Source organism: Anolis sagrei, chromosome 11 (genome assembly GCF_037176765.1).
Source record: "Anolis sagrei isolate rAnoSag1 chromosome 11, rAnoSag1.mat, whole genome shotgun sequence".
Lineage (NCBI taxonomy): Eukaryota > Metazoa > Chordata > Lepidosauria > Squamata > Dactyloidae > Anolis > Anolis sagrei.
The window spans coordinates 34,876,716-34,902,719 of NC_090031.1; the positions used below are offsets into that span (position 1 = coordinate 34,876,716).

The 26,004-nt window shown below is 46.1% G+C and overlaps 3 protein-coding genes and 1 non-coding gene across 5 annotated transcripts in view; 1 reads left to right on the plus strand and 3 right to left on the minus strand.

Annotated features, from left to right (window-relative positions):
• The window catches only part of NEK8 (NIMA related kinase 8), a 26,451-nt gene extending 24,398 nt beyond the window's left edge, over positions 1–2,053 (minus strand). For both annotated transcript variants that reach the window (XR_010910355.1, XM_067472201.1), the window contains exon 1: positions 1,925–2,053. Coding sequence is in view for 1 of the 2 variants with exons in the window: in XM_067472201.1 (XP_067328302.1) it covers positions 1,925–1,971 (47 nt within the window). In the remaining variant the exon portion in view is untranslated. The remainder of the gene's footprint in view (positions 1–1,924) is intronic.
• Positions 2,054–3,730: 1,677 nt separating this feature from the next.
• On the plus strand, positions 3,731–10,374 carry TLCD1 (TLC domain containing 1). Its single transcript, XM_060757717.2, has 4 exons — positions 3,731–3,943; positions 7,071–7,156; positions 7,258–7,340; positions 9,666–10,374. The coding sequence occupies exons 1-4, from the start codon at positions 3,744–3,746 to the stop codon at positions 10,050–10,052; spliced, it is 756 nt and encodes a 251-aa protein (XP_060613700.2). The 5' UTR covers positions 3,731–3,743; the 3' UTR covers positions 10,053–10,374.
• A 7,947-nt stretch (positions 10,375–18,321) lies between these two features.
• Positions 18,322–25,821, minus strand: RPL23A (ribosomal protein L23a). Its single transcript, XM_060756664.2, has 5 exons — positions 25,717–25,821; positions 21,779–21,959; positions 21,335–21,511; positions 20,367–20,436; positions 18,322–18,452 (listed from the first exon to the last, which is right to left on the minus strand). The coding sequence occupies exons 1-5, from the start codon at positions 25,739–25,741 to the stop codon at positions 18,438–18,440; spliced, it is 468 nt and encodes a 155-aa protein (XP_060612647.1). The 5' UTR covers positions 25,742–25,821; the 3' UTR covers positions 18,322–18,437.
• LOC132763973 (small nucleolar RNA SNORD42) lies at positions 20,683–20,748 on the minus strand. Its single transcript, XR_009630305.2, has one exon. It is a non-coding gene; the product is annotated as a small nucleolar RNA SNORD42 (small nucleolar RNA).
• Positions 25,822–26,004: the final 183 nt, after the last annotated feature.

Sequence of the window (26,004 nt, forward strand, 5' to 3'; positions counted from 1 at the left end):
TCTTGTCTGTTGGAGGGAGGTGTGAATGTTGCCATTGGCCACCTTGATTACCATCAAATGGCATTGCAGCTTCAAAGTCTGGCTGCTTCCTGCCTGGGGGAATCCTTTGTTGGGAGGTGGGAGGAAGAAAGAACTCTTGTCTGTTGGAGGGAGGTGTGAATGTTGCCATTGGCCACCTTGATTATCATCAAATGGCATTGCAGCTTCAAAGCCTGGCTGCTTCCTGCCTGGGAGAATCCTTTGTTGGGAGGTGGGAGGAAAAGAACTCTTGTCTGTTGGAGGGAGGTGTGAATGTTGCCATTGGCCACCTTGATTATCATCAAATGGCCTTGCAGCTTCAAAGCCTGGCTGCTTCCTGACTGGGGGAATCCTTTGTTGGGAGGTGGGAGGAAGAAAGAACTTTTGTCTGTTGGAGAGAGGTGTGAATGTTGGCATTGGCCACCTTGATTATCATCGAATGGCCTTGCAGCTTCAAAGCCTGGCTGACAAAAGTCCTTGACATTCCACAGATTCCTCCCACCCTGGACATAATTCCATCTATCTATCGATATAAATAAAAATGTAATGTTCGTTTGTGGGATTGATAGAACTCAAAAACCACTGGACGAATTGAAACCAAATTTGGACACAAGACACCTCTCAGGCCAACGAGTGACCATCACTCATCGAAACACTGAAAAACACAGCGGTTGAGACTTGAAAAACCAAAAAATAAAAAATGAATTACAACGCATGTGCAAAATTACGTATATACACAAACATACATATATACTCATATACACAAATATATACACAAACATATATGCATATACACACACACACAAAACACATATACACAGAATATAGACAAACACACATATATTAGGTACAAATATCTATATAAATAAAAATGTCATATTCGTTTGTGGGATTAACATAACTCAAAATCCACTGGACAAATTGACACCAAATTTGGACACAAGACACCTAACAACCCAATGGATGTCCTTCCCTCAAAAAAATTGATTTTGTCATTTGGGAGTTGTAGTTGCTAAGATTTATAGTTCACCTACAATCAAAGAGCACTCTGAACCCCACCAATGATGGAATTGAGCCAATCTTGGCACACAGTTCTCCCATGACCAACAGAAACTACTGGGAGGGTTTAGTGGGCTTGGACCCTGAGTTTGGTAGTTGTAGCTCACCTACATCCAGAGAGCACTGTGGACTCAAATAATGATGGATCTGGACCAAACTCTACAGGAATACTCAATATGCCCAAATGTGAACACTGGTGGAGTTTGGGGAAAATAGAATCTTGACATTCGGGAGTTGTAGTTGCTGGGATTTATAGTTCACCTACAATCACAGAGCATTCTGAACCCCACCAATGATGGAATTGGGCCAAACCTCCCACACAGAAACCCCATGTGGACCACAGCAATGTGTGGCAGGGGACGGCTAGATATATATATATATATATATATATATATGAATAGGAGATACATATATATATATATATATATATATAGATATGAAAATTAGATACAAATATTATATAAAAATATAAAAATATTTGAATATTAGATACAAATATTATATATATATAATTGAATACTAGATACAAATATTATATATATATATATGAATATTGGATACAAATATTATATAAATATATAAAATATTTGAATATTAGATACAAATATATTTTCAATATTTGAATATGATACAAATATTATATATATGTGTGTGTGTGAATATTAGATAGAAATATATATATATTTAATATTTGAATATGAGATACAAATATTATATTTATATTTAATATTTGAATATTAGATACAAATATTATATTTATATATATATAATACAGGAGGGTGTATATTCCTAATATGCTGTTATTAAATATTATCTTATTCTCCTCCCTTTCCCCGGCTTTCCTCACCCGAAGGCCCCCCTCCCGACCACCCGAATCCGCTCGTATTTCTCCATCGCGGGCTTCTCCGGATCCGACTAGGCCGCGGTTGCCATGGAGACGTTTCCGGGAAAGGCGACGGCGGCCGAAGAAGGTCAAGAAAGCATGGTTTGGGGCCTTGAGTGTATTGCCTAGCCTTCGCCCCGCCCCTCGCTGACGCGCTCTAGCCCCGCCCCTCAGTGACTGCACTGTCCTGTGTGGCAAAGCCTGGCCTTAGCCCCGCCCCTCAGTGTCGTGATTGGACTCTACTAGATTGGGGCGTTACCCGGCCTTAGCTCCGCCCCTCAATGACGCAACTTGATTCCACTGTGCCTTAGCCCCACCCCTCGGTGACGCGGCTTGGTTCAACTGTGTTCTGCCTGGCTTTAACCACGCCCATAAGCGTCGTGATTGGACTCTACTATATCGTGGATTGGCCTTAGTCCCGCCCCTCATTAACGAGGCTTGGTTCAACTGTATATACTTGTCGTTAGCCACGTCTCTCAGTGACGCGCATTAGCCCCGCCCCTCAATGACGCGGCTTACTTCAACTGTGTTTCTCCTTAGCCCCGCCCTCGGTGACGTACCTAATTATGCTTCTCCTTAGCCCCGCCCCTCAGTGACTCGGCTTGGTTCAACTGTATAATAGCTATGAATGTCCTTAGCCCCGCCCCTCGGTGACGTGGTTTAGCCCCGCCCCTCAGTGACTCGGCTTGGTTCAACTGTATAATAGCTATGAATGTCCTTAGCCCCGCCCCTCAGTGAATAGCCTTGATTCTATTGTATTGTGGCATTGCCTGGTCTTAGCCCCGCCCCTCGGTGACGTGTTAGCCCCGCCCCTCAGTGAATAGCCTTGATTCTATTGTATTGTGGCATTGCCTGGTCTTAGCCCCGCCCCTCGGTGACGTAACTCCTGTATGGCAACGCCTGGACTTAGCCCCGCCCATCAGTGCTGCGACTTGGTTCAACTGTATATGCTTGTCCTTAGCCCCGCCCATCGGAGACGCGGCTTCGTTCAACTGTCTTGTCCTTGGCCCCGCCCCTCGATGACGTACATTAGCCCCGCCCCTCGGTGAATAGCCTTGATTTTGTTGTATTGTGGCATTGCCTGGCTTTAGCCCCGCCCATCAGTTGAATTTGTTCAACTGTATATGCTTGTCCTTATCCCCGCCTCTCAGTGACGCAGTGGCCTTAGCCCCGCCCCTCGTAGACGCGGCTTGGTCCAACTGTTTTCTGCTTGTGCTTAGCCCCGCCCCTCGGTGACGCAACGGCCTTAGCCCCGCCCCTCGGAGACGCGGCTTGGTCCGCTTTCTGCTTGTGTTTAGCACCGCATCTCAGTGACGCGCCGGTCTTAGCCCCGCCCCTCGCTGAGGCGCCTTAGCCCCGCCCCTCAATGACGCGACTTGGTCCAACTGTATCATGGCGAGGCCTGTCCTTAGCTCCGCCCCTCAGTGACGCAATTTGATCCAACTGTCTTCTGCTTGTGCTTAGCCCCGCCCCTGTGTGGCGAGGCCTCTCCTTAGCCCCGCCCCTCGCCGAGCCGCCTTAGCCCCGCCCCTCAGTGACGCAGCTTGTTCCAACTGTCTTCTAAGGCTTGTGCTTAGCTTAACCCCGCCCCTGTGTGGCGAGGCCTACAATTAGCCCCGCCCCCTGTATTGCTTGGCATTGTGTCCTTAGCCCCGCCCCTCGCTTCCCCTCCTGTATGATGGCACTGCCTCCTTGGGGGCGTGTCCTGCGGCGTGGCCCCTCCCCCTGCCGGGGTGCACGTGGGTCGCGGAGGGAGGGAGAGGCCGGGCGTCGGGAGGGAGGGATGCCTGTGTGGCGGTGGTGGGCCCCCCCGTGGGCGCGGGTGCTGGGCTCGGCGCTGGCCTTCGGGGGCCTCCGCTGGGCGCTGCGCCGCCTCCCGCTCCCGGCCCACGTCCGCCTGGACGCCACCCGCACCTGGCGCTGGAGGAACCTCCTCGTCTCCTTCGCACACTCCGTCGTCGCCGGGCTCTGGGCCGTCGTCGGGTAAGAGCCAGCCAGGCAGGGAAACACAGGACCCCTACACGCATGCGCACAGGCACCTTCCCTTCTCTCCCTCCTTCTGGCCCCCCATCCATCCCCCCATCCATCCATCCGAGAGGGCCTCTGAGCATACGCAGAGGGCACCTAGCCTCCAATCACAGGCATCCTCATCATACATTATACTATAATTTTACAATAAACCATAATATAGATTATATACATTACAATATAATATAGAATATATATACATATATATAATACATTATATATTATAATAATATATTATAATAATAATATATAATATATAATAATAAATAATAAATAACATAATATAATAATATTATTATAATAATATATTATTATAATATTATTATTATAATATTATAATATTATTATTATATATTATAATATAGTATATATTATTATTATAAATAATATAACAATATAATATTATGGGCTGGTCCATGAGGTCACGAAGAGTCGTAGACGACTGAACAAATGAACAACAACAACAAATAAAATATTATATTCTGATTACTCTTATTTAAGGCGAGACACACTCTGGCTAATATAATTTTACAATCAACTATAATATTATATTATTACTATTATTTAAGGGTAGACACCCTCTGCGCATGCTCAGAGGCACTCTTGCTTGCATGGATGGGAGGGAAGGACCTCTCAGGCTAATATAATTTTGTAATAAAATATAATATTATATTATGATTACTATTATTTAAGGCTAGATGCCCTCTGCATATGCTCAAAGGCACTCTTGCTTGCACGGATGGGAGGGAAGGACCTGTCAAGCTAATATAATTTTACAATCAACTATAATATTGATATTACGATTGTTTCAGGCTAATTGCCCTCTGCATATGCTCAGAGGCACTCTTGCTTGCACAGATGGGAGGGAAGGACCTCTCAGGCTAATATAATTGTATAACAAACTGCAATATTATCATATAATATATTATACTATAATTGTATAATAAACTATAATTAGTATTATTTAAGGCTAAGCGCCCTCTGTGTATACTCCCAAGACACTCTTGCTTGCACGGATGGGAGAGAAGGACCTCTCAGGCTAATATAATTGTATAATAAACTATAATATTATATTGATATTACTCTTATTTCAGGCTAGATGCCCTCTGCATATGCTTAGAGGCACTCTTGCTTGCATGGGAAGGAGGGGGGGACCAGTCAGCCTAATATAATATAATATAATATAATATAATATAATATAATATAATATAACAATATATTATGACTATTTTTTCAGGCTAGGTGCCCTCTGCATATGCTCAGAGGCACTTTTGCTTGCATGGGAAGGAGGGAGGGACCAGTCAGGCTAATATAATGTTATAGTATACTATAATATTATAATATATTATCACTATTTTTTCAGGCTAGATGCCCTCTGCGTATGCTCAGAGGCACTCTTGCTTGCATGGATGGATGGGAGAGAAGGACCAGTCAGCCTAATATAATTTTATAATATACTATAATATTACAATATATTACTATTTTTTCAGGATAGACGCCCTCTGCGTATGCTCAGAGGCACTCTTGCTTGCATAGATGGGAGAGAAGGACCAGTCAGCCTAATATAATTGTATAAGAAACTATATTATTATATTATACTATAATTGTATAATAATAATAATAATAATAATAATATATACTATAATTGTATAATAATAAACTATAATATAATAATGACTCTTATTTAAGGCTAGGCACCCTCTGAGTATGCTCAGAGGCACTCTTACTGGCATGGATGGGAGGGAGGGACCTCTCAGGCTACTAATATTATAATAAACTATAATATTATATTATTATTCCTATTATTATTATTATTATTTGGTGGGTTCTGTTCTAGAGTAAGGCAGGGCCCTGATATATATGTATGTATGTATGTATAGCCTCCTTCCTCTCTCCCCGAAGAACGCAGGCGCCTCTCCTCCTCCTCCCTCTCCTCCGTGTGTTTATCTTTCCCCATCACCTGTTCCTATTTCTGTCTCTCAAGTGTTTTCTCCGCAAAGGACAGAAACCGGTCTGGCTTCTTCTTCTTCCTCCTCTTCTTCTCAAGAGAGAGGCACCAGACCCAGTTTCGGTGCAAACACCCTCGTTTTTGGGAGCGGGAGTGGTTTCGCTGCCCTAGCTTGGCTCACTCACTCGAGCTGCCGCCTCCTCTTCCGACTCCCATCGTCCCCAGGCTGCATCAAGGGCAGGGGAATAATGGGATGTGTTGCAATCCAAGGAGAAGTTAGGCAGCATGATATTTTTAACACACACACAAACATATCTTTCTTTCTCTCTCTCTCTCTATATATATACACGCACACACACATATACATATCCATTCAAACACATCCCCACTATAAAGAGCAGGCATGGGCAAACTTGGGCCTTCCAGGTGTTTTGGACTTCAATTCCCACAATTTTGCCCATGCCTGATATAGACACACATACACACCTATCTCACAAACACCCGCCTCTATACAAGCCCATATATCCATACATGCACACACACACACATATATACACACATACATACATGCACACACACACACATATACACATCAGCTTATAATTATATATATACATACACACATATATATATACACACATACATATATACATGCACACACACATACACACATATATATACACATACATATATACATGCACACACACATATATACACATACATATATACATGCACACACACATATATATACACATACATATATACATGCAAACACACATATACATACATACAAATACACACATATATACATGCACGTACATATATACACATACATATGTACATGCACACACACATGCATATACACACATATATACATGCACATACATATATACACACATATACATATATATACACATACATATATATATACACATACATATATACACACATATACATATATATACATACACATATATATATACACACACCCTATTATATGCACACTTCCAAAAATATGTGATTTATTTCTTTGCAACAAGGAATAGCAAATATCAGAACTGAGTGTTGACAAAGATTTTTCTCTTTTCCTCTCCTTCCTTCCTCGATTCTTCCTCCTTCCTTCCTTCCTTCCAGGATCTGGCGGATACCAGAAGGAATCTTTGCAGACCTGGTCCACACCTCCACTCCTTCGGGGCGCTTGCTGATGTGCGTCTCGGCCGGTAAGGAACTCAGGGTGGGATTGGGACCCTTGGTGGGATGACTCCATCTCCCATCATCCCTGACCAGCCTCAGACCTGGCGTGTTTCTCCCTCCCTCTCAGGTTATTTCATCCACGACTCCTTGGATATCATCGTCTGCCACCAGTCGCGCGCCTCCTGGGAGTACCTGGTCCACCATGCCATGGTAAGTCCCAGCAGAGACCCCAAGGGGCAAAGGATTCACCCAAGCCAGCCACCAGTGGATTCCAGATAGGAAATCCTTCGCTTCCACACTGGGCTTCTCTCTCATGCAGATAAATAGCTTCGCTCTCACAAACACCAAAGTTACATAGGAGCCCCACACAGTAGCTTTATACACAGCAGCCTTCATGCTGAAGCTTCACACACAATTCCTTCAACCTGGGGCTTCTCTCACCAAAGCTTCTCACACGAGGCCTTCTCATACTGAGGCCTACTAACACAGAGATCTTCTCAAACTGAGGCCTCTCTCACTCTGAGGGCTACCTCAGACTGACGCTTCTCTCCCACTGAGGCCTACTAACACAGGGGCCTTCTCTTACTGAGACCTCTCTCATTCTGAGGGCCACCTCACACTGATGCCTCTCTCCCACTGAGGCCTACTAACAGAGACCTCATACTGAGGCCTCTCTCACTCTGAGGGCTACCTAAGACTGACACTTCTCTCCCACTGAGGCCTACTAACACAGAGGCCTTCTCATACTGAGACCTCTCTCATTCTGAGGGCCACCTCACACTGATGCCTCTCTCCCACTGAGGCCTACTAACAGAGACCTCATACTGAGGCCTCTCTCACTCCAAGGGCTACCTAAGACTGATGCCTCTCTCCCACTGAGGCCTACTAACACAGAGGCCTTCTCATACTGAGGCCTCTCTCACTCTGAGGGCTACCTCAGACTGACGCCTCTCTCACTCTGAGGGCTATTTCAGACTGATGCCTCTTTCACTCTGAGGACTACCTCAGACTAACCTCTCTCCCATTGAGGCCTACTAACACAGAGATCTCATACTGAGGCCTCTCTCACTCTGAGGGCTACTTCAGACTGACACCTCTCTCACTCTGAGGGCTACCTCAGACTGTCGCTTCTCTCACCCTGAGGGCTACCTCAGACTGACACCTCTCTCACCCTGAGGGATACCTCAGACTAATGCTTTTTTCCCACTGAGGCCTTCTAACACGGAGACTTCTCATACTGAAGCCTCCCTCGCTCTGAGGGCTACCTCAGACTAACGCTTTTCTCCCACTGAAGCTTTCTAACATGGAGACTTCTCAAACGGATGCCTCTCTCACTTTGAGGGCTACCTCAGACTAAGGCCTTTCTCCCACTGAGGCCTACTAACACAGAGAACTCATACTGAGGCCTCTCTCTTTGAGGGCTACTTCAGACTAAGGCCTTTCTCCCACTGAGGCCTACTAACACAGAGAGCTTCTCATACTGAGGCCTTTCTCATTCTGAGGGCTACCTCAGGCTGACGCCTCTCTCCCACTGAGGCCTACTAACAGACTTCTCATACTGAGGCCTCTCTCACTTTGAGGGCTACCTCAGACTGATGCCTTTCTCCCACTGAGGCCTACTAACACAGAGAGCTTCTCATACTCTGAAGGTTACCTCAGATTGACACCTCTCCCACTGAAGCCTACTAACAGACTTCTCATACTGAAGCCCCTCTCACTCTGAAGGTTACCTCAGACTGACACCTCTGCCACTGAGGCCTACTAACAGAATTCTCATACTGAAGCCTCTCTCACTCTGAGGGCTACCTCAGATTGACGCCTCTCTCCCACTGAGGCCTTTCTCCCACTGAGGTCTACTAACACAGAGAGCTTCTCATACCGAGGCCTCTCTTACTCTGAGGGTTACCTCAGACAGATGCCTCTCTCACCCTGAGGGCTACCTCAAACTAACACTTTTCTCCCATTGAGGCCTACTAACACAGAGACCTCATACTGAGGCCTCTCCCATTCTGAGGGCTACCTCAGACTGACACCTCTCTCCCACTGAGGCCTACTAACACAGAGACTTCTCATACAGAAGCCTCTCTCACTCTGAGGGCTACCTCAGGCTGATGCCTCTCTCCCACTGAGGCCTTTCTCCCACTGAGGCCTTTCTCCCACTGAGGTCTACTAACACAGAGAGCTTCTCATACCGAGGCCTCTCTTACTCTGAGGGTTACCTCAGACAGATGCCTCTCTCACCCTGAGGGCTACCTCAGACTAAGGCCTTTCTCCCACTGAGGCCTACTAACACAGAGAACTCATACTGAGGCCTTTCTCACTTTGAGGGCTACCTCAGACTAAGGCCTTTCTCCCACAGAGGCCTACTAACACAGAGACCTTCTCATACTGAGGCCTCTCTCACAGACTGAAGGCACAGGCATGTTTGGGTCCTGGGAAGTTACGCCTGAGTTGGCAATGAATTGGCAAGAGGGTGGTTGTTCAATGTCCGAGACGGGGGTGCCGCGTAACCCACCTCTCTCCCTTTCCCGGCAGGCCGTGTCGGGCTTGTTCTCGGCCATCTACCTGGACCGCTTTGTGGCGGCGGCCTTGGTCTCGCTCTTTGTGGAGGTGAGCAACATCTTCCTGACGCTGCGGATGATGATGCGCCTGGGACGCCTGCCCTTCCGCGCCCTCTACGAGGTCAACAAGTACGTCAACCTGGGCGTGTACTTCCTCTTCCGCCTCTTCCCGCAGGCCTACCTGACCTGGTACTTTGCCCGCTTTGTGGAGCTGCGCGGCCAGGGCCTCTTCCTCATGGTCAACCTGGTGCTCCTGGACGGCATGATCCTGGTCTACTTCTCCCGCCTCCTGCGCACGGACTTCTGCCCCAGCGCCCGCAAGGACGGGCCCGAGAGCGAGCGGAAGTTCCTCAACGACTAAAGCCGGGAGGGCCTCTCGCTCCGCTCCGACCGCCACCGCTGTGCCTTAGACTGCGGCGTCCTCTCTTTCCTTTCCCTTTGGGACCAAATACGAGTTCGGGCCCCGATCCCCCCCTAATCGGGTCGGCCTTTGTGGACTGGGGTCCCGAAAGGAAATCCGGCCCGATCCCAACAGAAACGAATGCGAGCTGGAAGACTGGACGTGTGAGATAACGAGTTTGTCTGCCCGCCATATTTGTTTTCTCGAGTTTGGAAGTGCAGTTTTGTGTTTTGTTTGCAAAGGAGAGGGTGGTTTTATGCATTAAAAAAAGATCTGTTCCCAATTTGTTGTCGTTGTTGTTGTTTATTTGTTCAGTCGTTTCCAATTCTTCGTGACTTCCTGGACCAGGTTAGAGCTCCCTGTCGGCCGTGGCCACCCCCAGCACCTTCAAGGTCAAGCCAGTCCCTTCTTCTCTATGCTTTCCTGTCCTCTCATTGTTGTTGTTTATCTGTTCAGTCGCTTCAGACTCTTGGTGACCTCCCGGACCAGACCATAGCTCCTTGTTGGCCGTGGCCACCCCCAGCACCTTCAAGGTCAAGCCAGTCCCTTCTTCTCTATGCTTTCCTGTCCTCTCATTGTTGTTTATCTGTTCAATCGCTTCAGACTCTTGGTGACCTCCTGGACCAGATTAGAGCTCCCTGTCGGCCGTGGCCACCCCCAGCACCTTCAAGGTCAAGCCAGTCCCTTCAAGGAGTTCCCTGTTGGCCGTGGCCACCCCCAGCTCCTTTAAGGTCAAGCCAGTCCCTTCAAGGAGCTCCCTGTCGCCCGTGGCCACCCCCAGCTCTTTCAAGGTCATGCCAGTCCCTTTAAAGAGCTCCCTATTAGCCGTGGCCACCCCCAGCTCCTTCAAGGTCAAGACAGTCACTTCAAGGAGCTCCCTGTCGGCCCCGTGGCCACTTCCTGCACCTTCAAGGTCAAGCCAGTCCCTTCAAGGATGCCACCCACCCACCTTGCCCTTGCTCGGGCATCGTTTCCCCCAACATCGTTGTCTTCTCCAAGCTTTCCTGTTCTCTCGTTGGTTGTTTGGTCAGTCGCTTCCGACTCTTCGTGACCTCCTGGACAGACCAGAGCTCCCTGTCGGCCGTGGCCAACCCCAGCATCTTCAACGTCAAGCCAGTCCCTTCAAGGATGCCATCCACCCACCTTGCCCTTGCTCGGCCCCTCTTCCTTTTTCCTTCCCTTTTCCCCAGCATCGTTGTCTTCTCCAAGCTTTCCTGTTCTCTCGTTGTCGGCTGCAGCCACCCCCAGTTCCTTCAAGCTCATGCCAGTCTCTTCAAGGAGCTCCCTGTCGGCCATGGCCACCCTCAGCACCTTCAAGGTCAAGCCAGTCCCTTCAAGGAGCTGCCTGTCGGCCATGGCCAACCCCAGCTCCTTCAAGGTCAAGCCAGTCCCTTCAAGGATACTATCCATCTGCCTTGCCCTTGCTCGGCCCCTCTTCCCTTTTCCTTCCCTTTCCCCCAGCATTGTTGTCTTCTCCAAGCTTTCCTGTTCTCTCGTTGTTGGTTGTTTGTTCAGTCGCTTCCAACTCTTCGTGACCTGTGGACCAGTCCAGAGCTCGCTGTTGGTCATGGCCACCCCCAGCTCCTTCAAGGTCAAGCCAGTCCCTTCAAAGATACCATCCACCTTGCCCTTGCTTGGCCCCTCTTCCTTTTTCCTTCCATTTTCCCCAGCATCATTGTCTTCTCCACGCTTTACTTTCCTCTCATTGTTGTTTGCTTGTTCATTCGCTTCAGACTCTTGGTGACCTCCTAAACCAGGCCAGAGCTCCCGGTCAGCCGTGGCCACCCCGAACTCCTTCAAGGACAAACCAGTCCCTTCAAGGATACTATCCATCTGTCTTTCCCTTGGTCGGCCCCCCTTCCTTTTTCCTTCCCTTTTCCCAGCATCGTTGTCTTCTCTAAGCTTTCCTGTCCTCTCGTTGTTGTTTGTTCAGTCGTTTCCAACTCTTGGTGACATCCTAAACCAGGCCAGAGCTCCCTGTCAGCTGTGGCCACCTGCAGCGCCTTCAAGGACAAGCCAGTCCCTTCAAGGATACCATCCACCCACCTTGCCCTTGCTCGGCCCCTCTTTCTTTTTCCTTCCCTTTTTCCCAGCATCGTTGTCTTCTCTAAGCTTTCCTATCTTCTCATGATGTGGCCAAAGGACCCTGCACAATGAGGACAGACTAGATGATCTTTGGGGGTCCCTTCCAAGTTTTTCTTTATTTTAGAGACGTCTTTCTTTCTTTATGAAAGGTTTGGATGGTAGTCGAGTCAGGTTTCTCTCTGCGGGGAAATGCAACACCGAGGTGACGCCTGTTGCCTAGGCCAGTGACCATAGAAACCCGCTTGGCAAGCGTCCTCCTCACCTGAGCAGCCCATCCAATCCTCTCCAACCCAGGAGAGAAACAAGAGCTCCTTATGCTGGTGCCAGCTTGGCCCAGGCAAGAACAAGAGCCTGGACGCGGGCCCAAAATCTGGCTCGGCCGCTTGGCATCAAGGGCTCTCAAAAGGGATTCTGTCTCGCCCTGAATCGGGATTTCCTCGCCATCTGGAGCCTTAGAATGGGGAGGAAAGGAGTGAATAGGGTGGCTTGTGCCTTGCCAGAGAAAGACCGGGCATCGGTCTCTCCCTCTGGACAGATTCCTGGCACGAAGAGGCTTGAGTGGGGTCTGTCCAAAAAGGCCCCTTGCGACTGCTAATGCCAGGCTGTCATTATGTGGTTTGGCCCAAAGAAAAGCCAGCGTCGAAAGACAAGAAAGGCCCTCGTCTTTGGAGGCAGGGCGAGGCTTGGAATATCAAAATCGACTTCCCTTTTGCTACTTCCACCCCGAGCCCAAATGAAGAGTAAAGAGAAAAAAATCTTTTGAGGATAGTTTCAGGCTTTGTTCAAACCAATTCGGGCATTTTCTATTGCTTCCAGCCAAGCTGCAGCTCTGACTTCTTCCCAAAGTGTTGTTAGAGCAAAAGAGGTCCACAAGGGGGCAGCAGGATGATGATCATACTTCCATCCATCCATCCAGCTCATCTATCTATCTATCTCTTTCTATCTATCTCTCCATCCATCCAGCTCATCCACCTATCTATCTATCTGTCTATCTATCTATCTACCCTTCCCTCCATCTCATCTATCCATCCATCCATCACTCCCTCCAGCCTGCCTATCTATCTATCTATCTATCTATCTATCTATCCATTTCATCAATCAATCAATCAATCAATTCATCCCTCCCTCCAGCTCATTTATCCCTCTATCTTTCTATCACCTATTTATTTATCCATCCATCCCATCTATCCACCTATCTATCTATCCATCCCTCCATCTCATCTATCCATCCATCCCATCTATCTCTCCATCCACCCAGCTCATCTATCTACCTACCTACCTACCCATCCCTCCATCTCATCTATCTCTCCATCCATCCCTCCCTCCAGCCTATCCATCCATCTCATCTATCACTCCATCCATCCAGCTCATCCACCTATCTATCTATGTACCCATCCCTCCATCTCATCTATCCATCCATCCCTCCCTCCAGCCTATCTATCTACCCATCCATCCATCTATCTCTTCCTCCATCTCTCATCTATCTACACTCAGCTATCTAGATAGCTCATCTATCTATCCATCCATCCAACTATCCCTCCCTCCAGCCTATCTATCTATCTATTTATCTATCTATCTATCTATCTACCCATCCATCCATCCATCCATCTAGCTTATCTACTATATTTATCTATCTTATCTCCATCCATCCCTCCATCCATCTCATCTATCCATCCATCCCTCCAGCCTATATACCTATCTCTCCATCCATCCAGCTCATCTATCTCTCCATCCATCCAGCTCATCTATCTATCTATCTATCTATCTACCCATCCCTCCATCTCATCTATCCATCCCTCCCTCCCTCCAGCCTATCTATCTACCCATCCATCCAGCTATCTCTCCCTCCATCTCTCCAGCTCATCTATCTATCCCTCCCTCCCTCCCTCCAGCCTATCTATCTATCTATCTATCTATCTATCCATCCATCTAGCTCATCTACTATATTTATCTATCTTATCTCCATCCATCCATCCCTCCATCTCATCTATCCATCCATCCCTCCAGCCTATCTACCTATCCATCCATCTCATCTATCTCTCCATCCAGCTCATCCACCTATCTACCCATCCCCCCATCTCATCTATCCATCCATCCATCCCTCCAGCCTACCTACCTACCTATCCATTTCATCAATCAATCAATCAACCAACCAACCAACCAATTCATCCCTCCAGCTCATCTATCCCTCTTTCTATCACCTATTTATTTATCCATCCATCGACCCATCCATCTCTCCAGCTCATGTATCCATCCATCCCTCCCTCCAGCCTATCTTTCTACCTATCCATCCATCTCATCTATCTCTCCATCCATCCAGCTCATCCACCTATCTATCTATCTATCCTCCATCTCATCTATCCATCCATCTGTCCCTCCCTCCAGCCTATCTATCTACCTATCTATCCATCTCATCCATCCTATCTATCTATCCAGCTCATCAATCAATCAATTCATCCCTGCCTCCCTCCAGCTCATCTCTCTCTCTCTCTGTCTCTATCACCTATCTATCCATCCATCCCTCCATCTCTCCAGCTCATCTATCCATTCAACCAACCATCCCTCCCTTCTGCACATCCATCCATCCACATATGAGCACTCAAACTGGAGGTCAGCTGTGACCACCAGTGCTGCAGAATTCAAAGAGGCACGAATGGAGGGCGAAAGGGCGAAAAGTGCCCAGAGGACAGAGGCACATCAAGCCAACCCTGACCGGGACTGCCTTCCGTCTGGAAACCGACTGCAGGAGAACCTGTGGGTCACGAATAGGGCTCCACAGCCACCTATGGACTCACCACCAAGACACTACACCTGGAAGACCATCATCCTTGAGCTACGAGGGATCACCTAAGTAAGTATATGTATGCATATGTATGTGTTTGTGTGGCTGGGGTGCCCACTTACACAGATGATCCCCAGTCTCCACAAACAGCGATAACTCCCACTCCTCAGGAGACACCAATGGCCCTCCTTCCAACAACATTGCAGGTTATAGCGAGCACCACGAATATGTCCAAGAGTCCTGCCAATGTCCACAAACTCCACACTGCCCACCACCCAAGGGAAGGGTGGTGTCACCCATTGGGAGACAATTCTATCCTGGATTTTCTGTGTTCCCTCCACCACAGACATCCCAGTGTTTCTTAAGTCTCAATCCGTTGATGTGAAATTTGCATGATCCCGCCCACTGCCCCTCCCTTAACCCTTTCCTATGGTGCACAGCAAACAGAGCGGAATTGATCAGCAACTGAACGTACTGGGGGACGTTGGAGGACTGACTCAACATGATGGAAGTTGTAGTTCACCCTGAATAAAGACAGAGCACTGTGACCCCCCCTTGAACAATGTACCTGGACCACATTTGGCACACAGAACCCTCAGGACCAACAAAAAGTAAGTTTGGGAGGAATTGATTTATAGACTTGTCGGTCCTGGGATTTATAGTTCACCTGCAATCAAAGAGCATTCTGAACCCCACCAACGAAGGAATTGAACCAAACTTGGCACACAGTTCTCCCATGAACAATAGAAAACACTGGAAGGGTTTGGTGGGCAGTGTCCTTTGGTTTTGGAGTTGTAGTTCACCTACATGCAGAGATCACTGTGGACACAAACAACGATGGATCTGGACCAAACTCTACACAAATACTCAATATGTCCAAAAGTCAACACTGGTGAGTTTGGGGAAACTAGAATAATGACATTTGGGAGTTGTAGTTGCTGGGATTTATAGTTCACGTACAATCACAGAGCATTCTGAACCCCTCCAACAAAGAATCTGGAACTAACTTGGCACATAGTACCCCCCCATAACCAACAAAATATACTGGACGTCTTTGGAAGGATTTAGAGGAGTTGTAGTTTACCTATAATCCAAGAGCACTGTGAACCGAAACACGGATGGATCTGGACCCAACTTGATATGCATACCCAATATGCCCAAATTGGAATATTGGTGGGTTTTGGGGGGAGTTGTAGGTACTGGGATTTATAGTTCACTGGGATTTATAGTTCACCTGCAATCAAAGAGCACTCTGAACCCCACCAAAAAGGGAATTGGGCTAAACTTAGCCAATAACCATCAAAGATACTAGAGGTCTTTGGGAGGATTTAGAGGAGTTGTAGTTCACCTACATCCAGAGAACACTGTGAACCCAAACACTGATGGATCTGGACCAAGCTTGGCACACAGACCCGATATGCCAAAATTTGATTACTGGAGGGGTTTGGGAGGAGCAGACCTTCATTTCTGGGAATTGTAGTTCACCCACAACCAGAGAAACTGTCACCTCCACTGATGATGGACCTGGACCACACTTTGCACACTGAACCCCCATGACTCACTCAACCTACTGGAGGGGTTTGAGGGGACTGACTCATCCTAGTGGGATTTGTAGTTCACCCTGCAGCCAGAGCGCACACTGAACCTCACCAAGGATGCATCCAGAACAAACTTGCTCAACGTAACAAACTTTAAGTACTGATTGAGCTTTTCTGGGGGTTAACCAGGCATGATGGGAGTTGTAGTTCACCCACAACCTTAGGCATTTGGTGGAATTAAAACACTGACTTTCTCAAGTAACCCGGGCAATGGCAGGTACCCCAGCTAGTATACAATATAAATTAAAATGTAATGTTCGTTTGTGGGATTAACAGAACTCAAAAACCACTGGACGAATTGACACCAAATTTGGACACAAGACACCTAACAACCCAATATATGTCCTTCACTCAAAAAAAACTGATTTTGTCATTTGTGAATTGTAGTTGCTGGGATTTATAGTTCACCTACTATCACAGAGCATTCTGAACCCCACTAACGATGGAATTGAACCAACCTTGGCACACAGAACTCCCATGACCAAGAGAAAATACTGGAAGGGTTTGGTGGGGATTGACCTTTGGTTTTGGAGTTGTAGTTCACCTACATCCAGAGATCACTGTGGACACAATGATGGATCTGGATCAAACTCTACATGAATACTCAATATGCCCAAATGTGAACACTGGTGGAGTTTGGGGGAAATAGAATCTTGACATTTGGGAGTTGTAGTTGCTGGGATTTATAGTTCACCTACAATCAAAGAGCATTCTGAACCCCACCAACGAGGGAATTGAACCAAACTTGGCACACAGAACGCCCATGACCAACAGAAAATACTGGAAGGGTTTGGTGGCCACTGACCATCAGTTTGGGAGTAGTAGTTCACCTACATCCAGAGATCACTGTGGACTCAAACAATGAAGGATCTGGACCAAACTCGACACGAATACTCAATATGCCCAAATGTGAACACTGGTGGAGTTTGAGGGAAATAGAATCTTTACATTTGGGAGTTGTAGTTGCTGGGATTTATAGTTCACCTACAATCACAGAGCATTCTGAACCCCACCAATGATAGAATTGGGCCAAACCTCCCACACAGAACCCCCATGTGGGCCACAGCAATGCGTGGCAGGGGACGGCTAGTAAACAATAATAAATGATGCCAGCCAACCAATGATTGCAGCAAGATAATACTCGATTCCAGCCTATTCGGTCCAAAAGTGGAATTAATATGTGATTGTATGCCATCCAAAGATAATAATATGGGATTCCAGCCAATCAAGGCTCATTGCATGATGGTTAATACTGAATACGAGTGGAATTTTAGTTTGTGAGACCAACAAATCAGGGTAATACTTTATCCCAGCCAATTGGATCACATTGGGACAGCGATTCCAACCAATCAGGGATCTCCGCTTGATCCTAACACAGGATGATTCCAGCCAGCCAACCGGGGATCGCAGGATGATGGATAAGACTGATTCCAGCCAATCAGGGATCGCAGCATGACGACAAGACCTCACCCCAGCCAATCAGGGAGTAGATATAAAGTAAATAATAATAATAGATGGCAATGCTTCTTGGACCAAACCTTTGTGTGATCAACAATCAATCCAAGCTGAAAGCGTATATTTTGCTATTAGATTCAATCAAATGTTGAAGGATATAATTGATAACAAAGTGGAAAGTCACATCTGATTTTGGAAGGCTGCAGACCTTAATAAATACAGACACACACACACACATCCCGCCGCCCTGGCCCAACACAATAAACATTCAGCATTTCTTTTAGCCTTATAAACATGCCTGGATTCACTCTGGTGTTCAAAGATGGGTTTAATGGGCCAAATGGCGTATCAACATCTGTACAATCTGCAGGTTCCCTGGCTACAACTACATTGAGGAGCTCTGTGCAGTTTCCGGCCACGTTTCGTTTAGATGATGCCAATCTGGAAAAGAAACACGAGATATTACATTCATTGAGGCATCCGTTGCTTAAATGTTTTGGAATCTTTACACAAAACTTAAGACAACACTGTCCAACTATGATTAAGCCATTATCTTAACCTTCGAGGTAAATGGGGCCTATGTATCCTTCTGATTATAGTAATAAAGAGCGTCCAGCCTGGACACAGCATACTATTTGAGAACACAGAAATGCTAGACCACACCAACAACCACCATGTCAGGCGACACAGAGAAGCCATTGAAATCCACAAGAAGAATGTGGACAATTTCAACAGAAAGGAAGAGACCATGAAAATGAACAAAATCTGGCTACCAGTATTAAAAAACTCTAAAATTACCACAGCAAAACAGCAGAGAGGAAACAACTAGGTACATCTTAACACCTCTCAACAAAAGATTCCCCCAGGCTCAGCCAGACCTTCAAATGCTAATGAAGGTGGTCAGTTGAAACATTCACACCTAGCTCCAGCAGAGAAGAGCTCTTTGCCCCACCCTGGTCATTCCACAGATATATAAACCCATTGTCCCAATTCCAACAGACCTCACTACCTCTGAGGATGCTTGCCATAGATGCAGGCGAAATGTCAGGAGAAATGCCTCTAGAACATGGCCCTATAGCCCGAACAAACCCACAAGAACCTAGTGATTCCAGCCATGAAAGCCTTCAACAATACAATAATAATAGAGTAAAATAATAATAATAAAGTAATAAACAACTTTGACTTGAGTATAAGCTGAGGGGGGCTTTTTCAGCCTCAAAAAAAAGCTGGGAAATTCAGCTTATTTATTTATTTATTTACATTATTTATATCCCGCCCATATCAGCCCACAGGCGACTCAGGGCAGTCTACATATCGGCACAATTCGATGCCATCAATACAATACAAAAGCAAAAACAATTAAGTGCATTTGGACAAAAAAGTTTGTCTAAATAACAGTTTGTCTAAATAACAGTTTTAAAAGAGCTCTATCCTCTCATTCCAATCCTCGTCCATTTCATCGTCTTGGCCGTTCCTGGGTCATTCTCCATCTCAAGCTTGACTATCTATTCCGGGGCTCCGAATGCCTGCTCGAAGAGCCAGGTTTTCACTCTCTTACGCTGATCTAATATCCCTAGGCAGGGAGTTCCACAGCCGAGGGGCCACCACAGAGAAGGCCCTGTCTCTCGTCCCTGCCAAGCGTGCTTGCGAAGCAGACGGGATCGAGAGCAGGGCCTCCTCAGATGATCTTAACTTCCTGGAGGGTTCGTAGGAAGAGATGCGCTCGGATAGGTAGGCTGGGCCAGAACCGTTTTGGGCTTTATAGGCTAAAGCCAGCACTTTGAATAGGGCCTGGTAGCAAACTGGCAGCCAGTGGAGCTGGCGCAGCAGAGGAGTTGTGTGCTCCCTGAGCCCCGCTCCTGTTAGCAACCTGGCTGCTGCACGCTGGACCATTTGAAGCTTCCGGGCCGTCTTCAAAGGCAACCCCACGTAGAGAGCGTTGCAGCTTATACTCAAATATATATGGTATATTTACTGCTCTCCTTATAAATCCAGTCTGATTTGGAGGAATATATATATATCTATATATGCTATATAGATATAGCATCTATAATGCTATATACTGTATAGCATTATAGATGTATTTAATTATAGCAAAAGATACTGCACCCCAAATACGAGAAATGTAAAGGACCTTGAGGCCTGACAATAAACATCTTCAAGCAACTAGTAGTCACTAATATTAGTATTACTGTTATTATTGTTTACATTGCATGCTTATTATATTTTTATATCTTTCTTTCTCCCAGAAGTCCCTTCTCTCTAGCTGTATTGTTTTGGGTATTTTGTGAGCCGGGTTGTCTCATTTAAGAGAGGAAAGTGGGATATAGATCATCCCCATCCCCCTCATCTCACCTTATTGGCTACATCTAGAGCGTCGTAATCCGGAGCCAGACGAACGTAGGCCTTCTTCTCGCCGTCGGGCCTGAAATAAAAGGCAGGAGAAATGAGCTCCAAGACTGAAACTATATTTATAACTTCTCCTGCTAAGGCTACAACTCCCAAGTCCCCATAGCAGTTGAAGTGGTATTAAACTGCATTAATTCTACAGTATAGATTCACAAGTCAGGCATAGAATGGACTTAGTTTAGTGTCAATGGATCTCCAATCTCTTGCTCCTCACCAAACCCAACACTTTAAAGAAGTATTGCATATTTAAGAAAGGTTCTCGGCGCATCAGTGGTTCCTTTGAAAGCATCACTGGGCTCAGTTCGAAAGTGTTTTCCATCATCTGCGCAGAGAAACCTTCCACCTATTATACCTTAATAATAATAATAATAGTAATAAATAAAATATTTATTAATTAATAAAAATAAATATTTATTAATGTATAAATAAAAATAAATAAAATATTTATTTATTTATAAATAAAATAAATATTTATTTATAAATAAAAATAAATACTTGTTTACAAATAAAAATAAATATTTACTTATTTATTTATTAAATATGTATTTATTTTATAAATAAATAAATATTTATTTTTATTTATAAACAAATACTTATTTTTATAAATAAATATTTATTTTTATTTATAAATAAATGTTTATTTTATTTATAAATAAATATTTATTTATAAAAATAAATAAATATTTATTTATAAATAAACCATTAATTTATAAATAAACTAAATAAATATTTATTTATAAATATAAATAAATAAATAAATATTTATAAATAAATACCATCTCCCCAAGGGGACTTAGGGTGGCTTACATGAGGCCAAGCCCAGCAATACAGTAAAACAATATAACATAAGAACACAACAGAAAATAATAAAAAATAAAATAAAATAGAAAACCAATATATACTAGAGGCATCACCTGATCAGCGTGTTGACTTTTGCCACGTCAATGTCGTACAGCTTCTTGACGGCCTGCTTGATCTGGTGCTTGTTGGCCTTGACGTCCACAATGAAGACCAAGGTGTTGTTGTCCTCGATCTTCTTCATGGCCGACTCCGTGGTCAGCGGGAACTTGATGATGGCGTAATGGTCCAACCTGAAAAGCAGAAGGAAGCCACGGTTATGTGACCGGCACTGCAAGATGTGGGGTCTTCACACTCCAAGGCCTGAGCGCATCAGTGACTATGAGCTGTAATCACAACCAGTCAGGCTTTGGTCGCTAAGTCATCATCATGTGCAGCTCTGGTTCTGGATGGCCATCTGTCGGGAGGGCTTTGATTGCATCCTCCTGCCTGGCAGAATGGATTGGATGACCTTTAGAAGTCTTTGCCAACTCTAGGATTTGGCGCTGAGGGCAACTTACTTGTTCCTCCTGGGCGCGCTCTTCCGGGGGTATTTGGGCTGCCGCCGTAACCGCAGGGTTTTGGGCCTCCGGAAAGTGGGGGACGTGCGCATCTTCTTCTTCTTGTGGCTGTGGACCCCCTTCAGGACCGCCTTCTTGGCTTTCAGGGCCTTGGATTTCGCCTCGGTCTTTGCCGGGACAGCTGCAAAGGAGAAGCAGGACTCAGAAACGGACTTCCAGCCTCAATCTTGTCCCTCAGGGGAGTTCTCCTGTGTCAGGCGGGGTTACATCTCGCCCTGAAGATGCAGGTTTGCAGTTTGGGAGTGATCCTGAACCCATTGCTGACCCATATTTATACATGGCTATCATTTCTCCTCTCACCCTTTCTTCTTCAGGCTAAGCATGCCCAACTACTTAAGCCACTCCTCATAGGGCTTGTCTCCAGACCCTTGATCATTTGAGTCGCCCTCTTTTTCTGGACACATTCCAGCTTGTCAATATCTCTCTTGAATCGTGGTGCCCAGAATTGGACCAGGTGTGGTCTAACAAAGGCAGAATAGAGAGGAGATATGATAGTCATGTATAAATATGTGAGGGAAGCCACAGGGAGCAAGCTTGTTTTCTGCCTCCCTGGAGACTAGTAAGCAAGGGAACCATGGCTTCAAACTACAAGAGAGGAGATTCCATCTGAACATGAGGAAGAAAGCCGTTCAGCAGTGGAACTCTCTGCCCCGGAGGGAGTGTGGTGGAGGCTCCTTCTTTGGAAGCTTTTAAAGTGAGACTGGATGGCCATCTGTCAGGGGTGATTTGAATGCAATATTCCTGCTTCTTGGCAGAATGGGGTTGGACTGGATGGCCCATGAGGTCTCTTCCAACTCTTTGATTCTATGATTCTATTGTAATTTGTTGTTTGGGCTTGGCCTCATGTAAGCCGCTCCAAGTCCCCATTGGAGAGATAGTGGTGGGGTATAAATAAAGTTTATTATTATTATTATTGTGGCCAAATTTGGCACCAGTTCATCCATTGGTTTTTGAGTTCTGTTAATCCCACAAACAAACATTACATTTTTATTTATATAGAGGATACCTAGCCATCCCCTGCCATGCATTGCTGTAGCCCAGTCTGTGTATATGTGTTTTGTGTGCGTATATATGTGTATATGTGGTTTTGCACATGCGTTGTAATGTATTTTTTGCTTTTTGGATTTTTTAAGTCCCTTCTGCTGTGTTTTCCAGTGTTTTTATGAGTGATGGTCACTCGTTGGCCTGAGAGGTGTCTTGTGTCCAAATTTGGTGTCAGTTCGTGCAGTGGTTTTTGAGTTCTGTTAATCCCACAAACAAACATTACATTTTTATTTATATAGAAGATACCTAGCCATCCCCTGCCATGCATTGCTGTAGCCCAGTCTGTATATATGTGTTTTGTGTGCGTATATATGTGTATATGTGGTTTTGCACATGCGTTGTAATATATTTTTTGTTTTTTGGATTTTTTAAGTCCCTTCTGCTGTGTTTTCCAGTGTTTTTATGAGTGATGGTCTCATAAATTTCTTTATGGCCTCATAAATCAGTTAATTTAGCCTCCCCACACTTTAAGGTGGTACCTTATTTTCCTACTTGACAGATGCAACTGTCTTTCGGGTTGCAAAGATCAACAACAGGCTACCCACAATTGGTTGGAAACCCACTCCAACCCGGGCTGGCTTCGAACTCATGACCTTTTTGGTCAGAGTGATCTTAATGCAGCTGACACTCAGCCTGCTGTGCCACAATCCCGGTATGTGTATATATGTGGTTTGGTGCATGCATTGTAATTTATTTTTTTATTTTTTGGCTTTTTAAGTCCCTTTCGCTGTGTTTTTCAGTGTTGTTATGAGTGATGGTCACTCATTGGCCTGAGAGGTGCCTTGTGTCCAAATTTGGTGTCAGTTCATCCAGTGGTTTTTGAGTTCTGTTAATCCCACAAACGAACATTACATTTTTATTTATACTGTATACTAGCTGGGGTACCTGGTGTTATTATTTATTTACTTACTTACTTACTTTATTTGTATACCGCTCAGCTTAGGCGACTCAGAGCGGTTTACAACAATTTAGGTATACACAATACAAAATCCTTAAGCATTTAAAAGCAATACCATCACAAATCATTAAGCATCAATATCAATATCCGGGTTACTTGAGAAAGTCAGAGTTTTAATTCCAACAAATGCATACGTTTGTGGGTGAACTACAACTCCCATCATGCCAGGTTAACCCCCAGAAAGATTACATTTTTATTTATATAGATAATGCAGTGTGAGTAAATTATTATTATTATTTTCCTGCTTCTTAGCAGAATGGGGTTGGACTGGCTGGCCTTTGGGGGTCTCTGTCAACTCTAGGACTCTTAATTTCTTATTAAATCAGGCTGGATATTGACAAGCTGGAATGTGTCCAGAGGAGGGCGACTAAAATGATCAAGGGTCTGGAAAGCAAGCCCTGTGAGGAGCGACTTAAGGAGCTGGGCATGTTTAGCCTGAAGAAGAGAAGGATGAGAGGAGACATGATAGCCATGTATAAATATGTGAGAGGAAGCCACAGGGATGAGGAGGGAGCAAGCTTGTTTTCTGCTTCCCTGGAGACTAGGACGCAATGGAACAATGGCTTGAAACTACAAGAGAGGAGATTCCACCTGAACATGAGGAAGAACTTCCTCACTGTGAGAGCCATTCAGCAGTGGAACTCTCTGCCCCAGAGTGTGGTGGAGGCTCCTTCTTTGGAGGCTTTTAAGCAGAGGCTGGATGGCCATCTGTTAGGGGTGCTTTGAATGCAATATTCCTGCTCCTTGGCAGAATGGGGTTGGACTGGATGACCCAGGAGGTCTCGTCCAACTCTAGGATTCTATGTGAGAGCTGTTCAGCAGTGGAACTCTCTGCCCCAGAGGGAGTGTGGTGGAGGCTCCTTCTTTGGAAGCTTTTAAGCAGAGGCTGGATGGCCATCTGTCAGGGGTGATTTGAATGCAATATTCCTGCTTCTTGGCAGAATGGGGTTGGATTGGATGGCCCAAGAGGTCTCTTCCAACTCTTTGATTCTATGAGGCTGGGTGGCCATCTGTCAGGGGTGCTTTGAATGCAATATTCCTGCTTCATGGCAGAATGGGGTTGGACTGGATGGCCCAAGAGGTCTCTTCCAACTCTTTGATTCTAGGATTCTACAAAAGAGGAGACTCCACGTGAACATGAGGAAGAACTTCCTGACTGTGAGAGCCGTTCAGCAGTGGAACTCTCTGCCCCGGAGTGTGGTGGAGGCTCCTTCTTTGGAAGCTTTTAAACAGAGGCGGGATGGCCATCTGTCAGGGGTGCTTTGAATGCAATATTCCTGCTTCTTGGCACAATGGGGTTGGACTGGATGATGGCCCAGGAGGTCTCTTCCAACTCTTTGATTCTAGGATTCTACAAAAGAGGAGACTCCACGTGAACATGAGGAAGAACTTCCTGACTGTGAGAGCCGTTCAGCAGTGGAACTCTCTGCCCCTTGAGGAGTGTGATGGAGGCTCCTTCTTTGGAAGCTTTGAAACAGAGGCTGGATGGCCATCTGTCAGGGGTGCTTTGAATGCAATACTCCTGCTTCTTGGCAGAATGGGGTTGGACTGGATGATGGCCCACGAGGTCTCTTCCAACTCTAGGATTCTATGATTCTATGACTAGACGGCCTCTGAGGTTGCCTTCCCTATGTCATAGCATGGATCCCTATTAGAAGAGGCCTGAGGCCTAGTGGGAAGAGTCAGGCTCTCCCTTGAGGGCTTCCAAGCCATAGGCCCACCACCCTTAGGGTCCCCATTACAGGCGAAGACTCCCTTCTAGACGGCTCAAACGAGGCCTCTCCCCTTCCCGGGCTCCTTAGCCACCCTCTCCCCGCTTCCCCGGCTCCACACCCCCGGCTGGGCCCCTCCACGCCGCCCTTTCCCGGAGCCTCACCCTCCTTCTTCACTTTCGGCGCCATCTTGGAAAGAGAGAGAGAGAGAGAGAGAGAGAGAGAGAAAGACCGCCGCGTGAGCCTCGCCGGGGCTGATCCCGCCAAGTCTCGCGAGGATACGGACTCCCAGCGACGCGGGAAGACAAACCTAAGGCTCCCATTGGCTGCCGACTCGTAGCCACGCCCACATGGAGAGAGAGCCTTCCCAACCGGAGCATGCGCAGAAAGGAGGTCGGGTTTCCTCTCAGGCCTCGTTACTCCCACTAGGCCGCAGGAGTTTTCTCATCTCT